At 39.5% G+C, this 10636-nt stretch overlaps 1 protein-coding gene across 1 annotated transcript in view; it reads right to left on the bottom strand.

Moving 5' to 3' along the window:
- Nucleotides 1-399: 399 nt before the first annotated feature.
- LOC117299285 (inactive phospholipase C-like protein 2) overlaps nucleotides 400-10636 on the bottom strand; it is a 40277-nt gene continuing 30040 nt past the window's right edge. Inside the window, exons 19-27 of the mRNA XM_033782773.1 lie at nucleotides 9697-9781; nucleotides 9225-9371; nucleotides 7939-8036; nucleotides 7580-7681; nucleotides 5971-6225; nucleotides 4747-4836; nucleotides 4117-4173; nucleotides 2856-2951; nucleotides 400-1730 (exon numbers count right to left, since the gene is read on the bottom strand). Coding sequence (XP_033638664.1) covers nucleotides 1644-1730; nucleotides 2856-2951; nucleotides 4117-4173; nucleotides 4747-4836; nucleotides 5971-6225; nucleotides 7580-7681; nucleotides 7939-8036; nucleotides 9225-9371; nucleotides 9697-9781 — 1017 coding nt within the window. The 3' untranslated portion in view covers nucleotides 400-1643. The remainder of the gene's footprint in view (nucleotides 1731-2855; nucleotides 2952-4116; nucleotides 4174-4746; nucleotides 4837-5970; nucleotides 6226-7579; nucleotides 7682-7938; nucleotides 8037-9224; nucleotides 9372-9696; nucleotides 9782-10636) is intronic.

Below are 10636 nucleotides of genomic sequence, written 5' to 3'. Positions count from 1 at the left end.
TTTGTTATTCTACTAGTCGTACCTCAAATAGTCACAACTACCCTAGTCGCGGCTAATTTTTAATTCTCAAGATGCAATGTAGCAATGTTTGCTGCAGGCGCAATATAGTAAAACTCAAGCTATAAGGATCGCAGGAGTGTGTCACTGATGTCTGATTGTGTTTTGTATCAGTAAATTTTGCTGTCGTGAATAGCTGTGAACAGGTTCTCTGATTATTTTTGAATCAGTTGCATTTTTCTCCTATCCTTGTGAAATACAGTGTGTAAAGTTGCCATTACAGCGTGTAACAGTAGACCCATCCATAAGCTCTGTCCACGACGCACGTGTGAGCAAGAACACGTGAGCCTCTCCAATGCCTTTCTGCACAGCTCTGCCGCGCACGCCACATACGCGCACGCATGTCGGACCTTTGTTTTGTTGTGACTGGTCAATTTGCAATGGCGCAGAGCTTAATGGCTCGGTCTATTGTACAGTGGATAACGGTTGACAGTTGTCAATAATGTAATTGTTTGCTTTGCCATGGTGTACAAATAGACTCTAGAAGTGATATTCTTAGATGACTTTTACCATCCATCGCAATCTGACTCTTCTTCTCTCAAAATGTAGTTTAGAAATAATTTTGTTTTAGAACTTTGACCCTCTGAAAATCGCCACAGTGTATTTACAAGTACAATATCTATTAATAAACATAACTATTTATGTTTGAACTACCCTGTTCTACAATCTCTACAAAGACCAGTATTTCACTGCAGCCATCTTGGTAAGATAATTTGTGTACACAATGACCCAGACAACCCGTCAGAAAAATTGACAAAACTTTTGTTCCACGCAGTAAGGTTAAAAGTCATGTTTAAGTAGCAGCTTCCAAGTCAGGAAGGGTGATTGGTGGTCTCCACTCAAGTCATCAGCTATCTTGAATCTAGCTCCAGCCATCATGATGGAGATAACAGTCATGCCAGGATTCAATGAGTTGTGATTAAAATAAACTTGCTGAGCATCAAAGTGCTTTTGCACACTTAGATTCACATTGCTTCTGGAAGATTTCCACAGCTTTAAAAGTATACAAGGCAAGGCAAACAAACTGTCAGGCAGAAAATGCTGATTATCAAATCTACTAGCTAAGCCAAAGTGGGCACCAGTCATAGCAATGTAAACTACATGTAAATTACCCTGGTTATCGATACCTGTTTCTGCAAAGCAAGGTATGTCTGTGTTTTTTTTATGTGCTTACAGGCTTGATTAAATTGTGTAAGGAGCCAACTTCATAGAGCTAGGTATGCAGGAAAACTTGCTTAACAATCATTTGCAAAGCAAACATGTGATACCAGTCATAAATGGTATATTTACCAGGGGTCGATTTCACAAAGGCCCGTCCTAGGAGATAAACTGAAGCCTATCATAAGCAAGGACGGGTAAGAGATAGAGTAAGGACGAGATAAGACTTGTCTTAAGTAACTCTTTGTGAAACCCATCCCTGGTTGCTTCTGAGATTTAAATTGAGCAGTCTTAGGGACCATGTACAACAACATGTATATTTTACTACCTAAAAATAGTCACTTTTCAACCTTAAAGGGGCACCTGATGACCGACAGGACTAAAAACATTAACTTAAAAAATGTAATGGAACGTTTTGGTGGCGGTCATCAGCTTTCTGCTTCGCTGATTTGGTCTGGTTCCGGTTCTGGCTCAACAGATGACATCAGACCTAGGGCCGTTCCTGCCTCCTGGATCTGAGTTTTGAAGAGATTGAAAGAAATGAGAGTGTAAGGTCGTCAATAAAAATGCATAAACATCAAGATTCAGTTGATTTACTGATTACTAACAAGTTGCCTCATCAACTAAAAATAGTTATCACCCGAGTATGAATAGTTTTCTTGGGAAAAGAAGCAGAGCCCACACAAACAGGGAATGGGAAAATATAAAACGTGCAATTCAGCGTAAGTGATACAGTCTCACAAGCCTGACAAAAGAGTAGTGATTCGGTCCAATACATCAGTTTAAAACCTTCTAGGGTCGTGGCCGTGCGATTAAGGACCTCGCTTCGTCACAAGGCCACAACCCTGCTGATTCTAATTGGCAGTTTAAAGGAACACGTTGCCTTGGATCGGTCGAGTTGGTCTTTGAAAATCGTTCTGTAACCGTTTGTTGTAAAATGTATATGGTTAGAAAGATATTGTAAAAGTAGAATACAATGATCTACACAAATATGCCTCGAAATTTCGTGGTTTTCTTTTTACCCTGTCGACTAACACGGTCGGCCATTTATCAGAGTCAAAATTTTGACTCCATAAATGGCCGACCGTGCTAGTTCGCGACGTAAAAGGAAAACCGTGCAGTTTCGAGTGATACTTGTGTGGATCATTATATTCTACTTTTAAAACATCTTTCTAACCAGATGCATTTCAGAACAAACGGTTTCAAACGCTTTTAATAGACCAACTCGTCCGATCCAAGGCAACGTGTTCCTTTAAGACCTCGATGTCAACTATATTATTCCCTTATTACTCAATACCGGAGAAACAATACCACACTGTTTGAACCAATGAAACTCTCCAAGGTATGTGAATCTTTGAATCTTAGGGACACAATGGCTTGGATCGGGCGAGTTTGTTATGAAATGCATTGTTAGAAAGATCTTACAAAAGTAGAATATAAAGATCCACACAAATATGCCTGTGTGGTTTTTGACTCACGAATGGGCATGTCAGGTTAGTCAGAGGAAAACCAGGCATTTTATAACAAATGGATTCAAAACGTTTTTTTATAGACCAACTTGCCCAATTCAAGCTAACCTGTCCCTTTCATAAGGAAGTGCCCCCAAACTCCCTCCCAAAAACAATAGCTCTAGCTCTTACCTGTCTCATCCAATCCTGGCACTCCTTCTTGGATCTAGAGAGGAGATCAGCTTGGCCTTTCAAAACCCTGATATTCCAAGCAAAGTTCTCTGATGCCTTAAAAGTAAAACGGAAATTTACAGTAAAAATAAAATATATAAACTATTATAACAAACACACCCACAGATCCTTGTCATTGTTTAGGTGGAACATTAATCATTTTGGCTTGAACAGAACAAATTTACTCATACTGACCTCCAGTTTAATTTGCTATCGCTCAACCACCTGAGGCCAATTTCAAAGAGCTGCTTTAGCCCAAAAATTGCTTAGAAGGGTATATGTACTTTTTTCCTAACAAAAAACACAATGTCCACAGATTTACATTAATGAACTATCCTTGAAATTTTACTTACTGAGGTGCTGTATTTTTTGAGAAATGAGTAAAAGTAATAATATTTGTCTCAGTTTTAGCATGTAAATACGTATGCTATGGTTTTGGTATAATATCATAACTGGTTAAGGGGATTTTACATGCTAAAATAATTTTGGTCTCATGAGACCAAAATTATTTTGTGACTTGTTTTACTCATTTCTCAAAACTACACAAACTTAGTTAGTAATATTTGAAAGGAAGCTTTCCACTATCATTATCTTCAAGCCCTGTAAGTTTAATGTAAATCTGTGGACATTTTGAAAAAGTACCCGAATCCTTTAAAGGATTCGGGTACTTTAATGATGGATTCTAGATGGCCCTTGAGCTATCTAGCCCTAAAATGAGATGCAACTTTTTAGATAACTCATCAGTTGGTACAGCACCCTAATGTTAATCTGGAGGTCACAGGTTCAAGCACCGCTCAATCAATATTGTGGTTCACCAAAGTGTAATTATTAGTGTCTCTATGCAAATGCATGTTTTTAGGGACCACAGCCTACAAGCTCTGTTTCTAAAATGGATCCTTCTGCGGTATAATTTTTATTTTCATCTTGATGTACCTTTACTGTACTGTATTCTTTTAGCTGATCGCTCTTGAGTGATAATGTATTTTATTTGTTGATACTGTGGAAAATAAAAGGAACATTGAACCTAACATTTCTCTGTTCAACCCTACCTCTACCTAATGGTAGTTTGTAATCTATCTGCTCTAGAGCTGCAAAGGTCCTGGGTACGGAATCCCAACCAAGTTATATGCCTGTGATTTTGCTCACAGACCTCTGGAAACTACAGTGTTTAACACATTGGTGAAAGGTTTAAACCAAAAATGAATAGGATTAGTGGTCTTACCTTGGAGAGTCTCTTGCCTTTCAGGCCGTCCTTGGTAAGTAAATAGCTCAGATTGTCCTGCAAAGAATGAAAACAATCATCAGAAGAAATGAGCAGAGATGAGAACGATGAGGAGGATGTGTGGGGTGTATCTGGCTGACAGGCTGTCAAGTGAGGATCTGAGGAGGAGAGGCGGAGTGGAGGGGATCGGCACCGAATTGAGGAGGCACAGGTTGAGGTGGTTTGGCCATGTAGAGAGAAAGGAGTGAAAAAGGAGAGAAAAAGGGTCCACAGGTGTACCAACGTAAGTGTGGGTGGGACCACGTCCGACGTGGCAGAGCTCCATGTCAAATGACAAGGAACTGCTTGGAGTCAATGCAAGGGGATGCGATGGACAGGGCAAAGTGGAGGAGAGCCATTCGGAGAAAGCAGGCCAACCCAGAACAGACTGGACAACGGCCTTAAAACCAACGAGATGATGACGATGTTCCCAGAGTGAGCGATCTGCAAATGACAAAGCATGGGTTCCGGGCACGATAAACTGAGGGGAAGATGTATAGATATACACCAAGTAAGAATACGGGGATTTGATAAATACCAGAGGTGTCCAGTGCCTTTATGCATAATTCATCAGGGATAGTGTCAACTTACATGGTACTCCAATCCAGCCTTCTGTACCTCATCGATCCTTACAACTAGACTGTCTGCTTGTTCCATTAGTGTCTTGCTCTCAGAAACCATCTAGAATTCGAGAAAAAAACACTAATAAAATATTTTATCTATCAAAACAACTCAACATCATTTGTATACCTACGTCTTGCACTCCGAAACAATCTGGAAAACAACCTTAGATGGATTTATAGTGTTTGGATTTGGTAATAGATGGATTGCACTAAGCGTCATCAACCGCCATATTTGATGTATAAACAATGCATAAGTGCATACGTGTACACGCTACACACAGCTCTTAGCCATGAAAGCCTTGCACGGGTGCACATTTCATCATACGACGGTTGATGACGCCTAGTGCAATCGATTTATGGGAAGAAAATGTTACAAAAATGGTGTCTGTGAGCATGTGCCATATAAATCAAACTGGAAAGCTGCCTGCTTCATTGATGTACACATTTAGATGCGTACACGATCTGCCCTACCCCACATGGCCAATCTCATAGCAACAAAGCGGTTATTTGATACGGTCTATTGGTTTCAGTATCTCGCTGTCAGAAACAGTTCTTTTGCTACAGTATTTTCAGAGGCAATAACAGGATGAATAGGACATGAGAAGAAATGTTCAGTTTCAGACGTGGGAGGAAAAGCCCAATGGTGGAAAACCCATGTAATCTGGGCCCGATTTCATGGCTCTGCTTACCGTAAGCACAGAATCGGCGCTTACGGAAGCAGGAAATTCTGTGCTTGCGGCAAGCGTATTTCAGGGGTTAGCGATGAATTTTGGCTTCTGCGTGTGCGTACTCCACGTTACTAGGCATTCTACGCTTACAAGGCTAACGCAGAATTTCGGCGCTTGCACGTTAGCAGGGAATCGTGGTCGTAAGCGCAGAATTCGGCGGTAAGCAGAGCCATGAAATTGGGCACAGGTAACGACCGAAAACCCAATCCATGGCTCAGGTCTGAGGTTGGATCCAAATGGGGGTCCAAAGAGGTAAAAGCGCACAGAATTGTACACGCAGCGCAAAGATAAGGGCCATGAAAGGCCGTCTTTTTATCTCTAGGTGAGGGCGCACTACTGATATGCCATTTTGCCACACACACGTGTTACACGGTGATCATTTTGCCATACATGCTTATTGCAGGGTATCAATACGCTGCATCCACAGAGGACACAGAGGGTGGTCGAGTTCAGCGTTTCCTTACCAAATCAAATGCACTGAGTGCCTTCTTGAGCATGTCTGGGGCACTCCCCTCTGCATCCAAGAAAGCCAAGTTATCCTTCATGGACAATCGAAGGGTCACTGTATCCGATGACCCCGCTAGTCTGGTGGCAAGGAGGCGTATACACTGCTTAAGGTTTGCTATGGATGCTAGACCACAGGCCTCTTTGAACCTAGTCATAGCATTCTGTACATTTTCCCTTAATTCACTACCCTCTTTGAGAGGTGCAAGTGAAGCCTGTAAATAATCAGATAAACTAAAAGAATTAATATAAAAAAAAATTATTTATAATAACAAAAATAGCTATAATGCAATGGTTTCCATCACAAAGATTTTCATCAATTTGCATTAACTGGACAAATTAATTGAAAGAACTAAGTATCTAATAGTATAGAATATTCATTTTGGTTTTACACATAAACACCAATATGTGTTTTCTTTGAAATAAATCACAGGCTGGGGACTCGAACCCAAGACCTTTCCACTTCTTGAGTAGGTTCGAATCGCACAAAAGTTATATGCCTTAAAGTATCCCAACCGAGTTATATGCCTGTGATTTTTTTTCACAGAACTCAGGAAAGTACAAGGAATAAAGTGCTAACGCACATCCGTGTAAGGTTGAAACCCAAAACGAATATGATGTTAATAATAATTACAAACAAATTCTTAAATAGCACATTTAACAATAATCGTCTTAATGTGTTTAACACTAGTGCCCAGGGGTTGGTTTCACAAAGAGTTAGGACAATTCCTAACTTAGGACTAGTCCTAAACTAGTCCTAGAAGATATTAAAAACGTATGTACAGTAAGTTAGGAAGAGTACCTCGTCCTAACTCGAGATAGGACTAGTCTTAACTCTTTGTGAAATCCACCCCTTGTCAATGGGCCAATATAATCCCTATAATCTTTCTCAGCTCCCTGGTGAGTACACAACTCATCCTAACTCGAGATAAGACTAGTCTTAACTCTTTGTGAAATCCACCCCTTGTCAATGGGCCAATATAATCCCTATAATCTTTCTCAGCTCCCTGGTGAGTACACAACCTGGGCAACCATAGCTCTCCAAAAGATTTTTCATACACAATTAACCTGTACCCTAGCAGGTACCCATTTACATGTTTACCCCTAGGTGAAGAGAAACATTTATAGTAAAGTATATTGCTCAAGGAAACAAGTGTGTGACTGGGGTTCACACCCACACTCTAATGACTTAAAGGAAGTGGACGCTATTGGTAATTACTCAAAATGATTATTATCAAAAAACCTTTCTTGATTACGAGTAATGGGGGGAGGTTGATAATATTAAACAGTGTGAGAAGCAGCTCCCTCTGAGGTGACGTAGTTTTCGAGAAAGAAGTAATTTTCCGCGAATTTGATTTTGAGACCACAGATTTAGAATTTGAGGGTGTTTTTTTCTTTCATTAACATCTCGCAACTTCAACGACCGATTGAGCTAAACTTTTTGCAGGTGTGTAATTTTATGCATATGTTGAGATACAACACTACCAATAGTGTTCAGTGTCTTTAACTACCAGAACATTAATTCGAAACTCTTAACCACTCGGCCTTGACACTCTACAATTTACCTACCTTGAAAACCTCATCAATGGTTTTGACGCCTACAGGTCGGACATGGGTGTAGTCTCTTGACCTTTTGGATTTCTTGACTGACATGCCTCGCTTTGTAGGTTTCTGAAACCAAATTACATAAGAGTTAGTAAAGCAAAAACAAACATATGGATTTTGAGGCATTAACCATTGCTTTGTCCAAAGGCTTTATGTCCCAACCAAAGGACGAAGCAATGGTTAAGTGTCTTCCTTACGGACACACGTGCAACGACAGGGAGTCAAACCCACACTCGGCTATTCAGAAACACCAGTTTGAATTTGGTGCTCTTAACCGCTCAGCCACGACACTTAAACATTTACAAATTTTTGTGTAAACTCACCCCTCCACCGCGTTTGTTGGTGACAGCAACATGTACAAACAGAGACGCTGGTTCAAGTGACTCTCCAGTGTTTGAGAGCAATGTAAAATGTCTATAACCTGTTAAACAAGAACATGGAGAAACGGCATTAGTATCAACTAAGAAATAAAGAAAGTAGTGAATGACACAAATCTTTTCAATGGAATTTTCACATTACAAATAATGTAGTGTAATGGCATAGCAAATTTCCATGTATTTCATTGTTGCTCGTAAGCCTAAGGAAAAAAACAAATATATTACAGGTCAAATTGCCTTGTATTTAACAATGATGGAACTGCAGCCCCACATTTGTTGCAAAGCTTTGTTTTCCTTTTTTGTGATGACTTTCAACATTCTATCAAGAAAACCTTAACTAATCACACCTTATTAGTTTTGGTTTTACCTTAATACATCGATGTGTGTTCAGCACTGTATACTCTTTCCTGAGCTTTGTGAATAAAGATCACAGGCATTTTACCTGGGTGGGATTCGAACCATTGACCTAACTTTTATCCCGATGCAAATTTCCATCTATTAATCACTCCTTCATTTTCCTGTATATATTTGGGTTGCGGTAACACTACATGTATGGATATATCTAACTGCCAGGTAAAGTTTGTTCTTTGCTGTATATTCTGCTACCACGGAGTAGATTTTTTTTCCCCCGGATTTTTCAGAGACTTCTCAGTTCTGAAGAGAACTGTTCTGCTTTTTTAATACTACCTGGGCAGAAGGTAAAATATCGGCTGGGACTACTACTTTATCTTATGAATAGGATATGTTTTGAAGAACTCACTCACTCCATGGTAGTGCAGTTCAAAACTATCCTATAAGCTAGAGTAGTCCCAGTCAATTTTCTACCTTGCGCCCAGGCAGTAGTTAAAAAGTAGGACAGTACTTTTCAGAACTGAACAGTCTCCCGAAAAATCAGGGGAAAAAAAAAAAATCTACTCTGCCGTAGTAGAATATATAGCAAGACCGTTCTCTAAAGAACAAACTCTACCTGGCAAATAGATATACACATGGTGTTACCATAGACCAAATATATATCGATACCTCACCATGCAATGCCTGAAATCATATAGACCTTTATCAGGCTGTCACCATCTTGGTCATGTTCCCTGTTTCCATAACAATAATGAATGCTAACATTCATTGCGCAAACATGGCACCAGATTATTATTTCGTCCAGCCTCAATTTGATTACAATTTGTTAGAATGGAGTAAAATCAAGATAGCCACATCGTGATGAAGGTCAGTTCATTTACCTGGTTGTAGACATTCAAATGGTATTGTAAACTGTCCAATAAACTCATCTCCAATGAAGTCATCATCCAGTACAACAAAACGAACCAGAGCCAGCTCCGGTAAATTGACAGTGAAATCAAAACTTTCATCATAGATGGGGTTGTAACCTGTAGCAATAAAATTAAAAATGATAACTGTGAGAATACGACCAAAACCGGAATTTCTTAGCCTTGGGAGCTGCATTATTTCACAAAAATGTCCTATTTGTGAGAAATATATGACACCCAAAAAACCCAACACAGAAAAGTGTATGCTACCATGATCTGCTTAAATTAGTGGTTTCTTGCATATATGACTTGAATAATAAAGCCTCAAAAATTGTCCGCCCCCAGAAAGGAGACCTAATAAAATATAGGACTCAGAATCTGTGTGTACAGCACAGTGGAAGAGACCTATATTTGTGTAGGGCTAGGTTAATAGACCTTTGCTTACCGTTGTGAGGAATAGTTTTTGTCCGTTCTTCAGCACAATCAGCTGGGATTCCAAAGATCTCCATGGAAACATAAGGGTCAATAACCTGGAGAAGATAAGATGGTCACAAGTCTTTATCAATAACTGTCTCTCCTTCTCTGACCATTTCCACACTTCAGAACACTATTTTACAAAACATAATGGCAAATTCTCAATTTTTTGTTGGTTGCTCAGATTGTATCCCAAAGGAGGTGAGAACGAAAAGAAACTTTCTTATTTTTGTATCAAGCCTCTTCCATGTGAATCTTACAAACAGTTCTGGTCTAGTCTCTGTCATCGTTTTGTTTTTCGTCCTTGTCCTGCCCCAGTCATTGTCTATGCTTCACTCTTTTTCCTACATGTTGGCTATGATTGTGTAATGCTGTATGATTTAAAGGCAGTGGACACTATTGGTAGTAAAACCTTTCTTGGTGAAGAGTAATGGGGAGAGGTTGATGGTATAAAACATCGTAAGAAACGGCTTCCTCTGAAGTGCCATAGTTTTCAAGAAAGAAGTAATTTTTCATGAATTTGATTTCGAGACCTCAGATTTAGAACTTGAGGTCTCAAAATCAATCATCTAAACACACACAACTTCGAGTGACAAGGGTGTTTTTTTCTTTCAATATTATCACGCAAGTTCGATGGCCGATTGTGCTCAAATTTTCACAGGTTTGTTATTTTATGCATATGTTGAGATACACCAACTGTGAAGGCTAGTCTTTGACAATTACCAATAGTGTCCACTGCCTTTAAAGACAGTGGACACTATTGGTTATTGTCAAAGACTTGTTTTTACAGTTGGTGTATCTCAATCTATTAATAAAATAACAAACCTGTACAAATTTGAGCTCAATCGATCGTCTAAGTTGTGAGATATTACTGAAAGAAAAAAACACCCTTGTCACAAAGTTGTGTGCTT

Source organism: Asterias rubens, chromosome 14 (genome assembly GCF_902459465.1).
Source record: "Asterias rubens chromosome 14, eAstRub1.3, whole genome shotgun sequence".
Taxonomy (NCBI): Eukaryota; Metazoa; Echinodermata; class Asteroidea; order Forcipulatida; family Asteriidae; genus Asterias; species Asterias rubens.
This window is presented reverse-complemented; position numbering and strand designations above follow the sequence as displayed.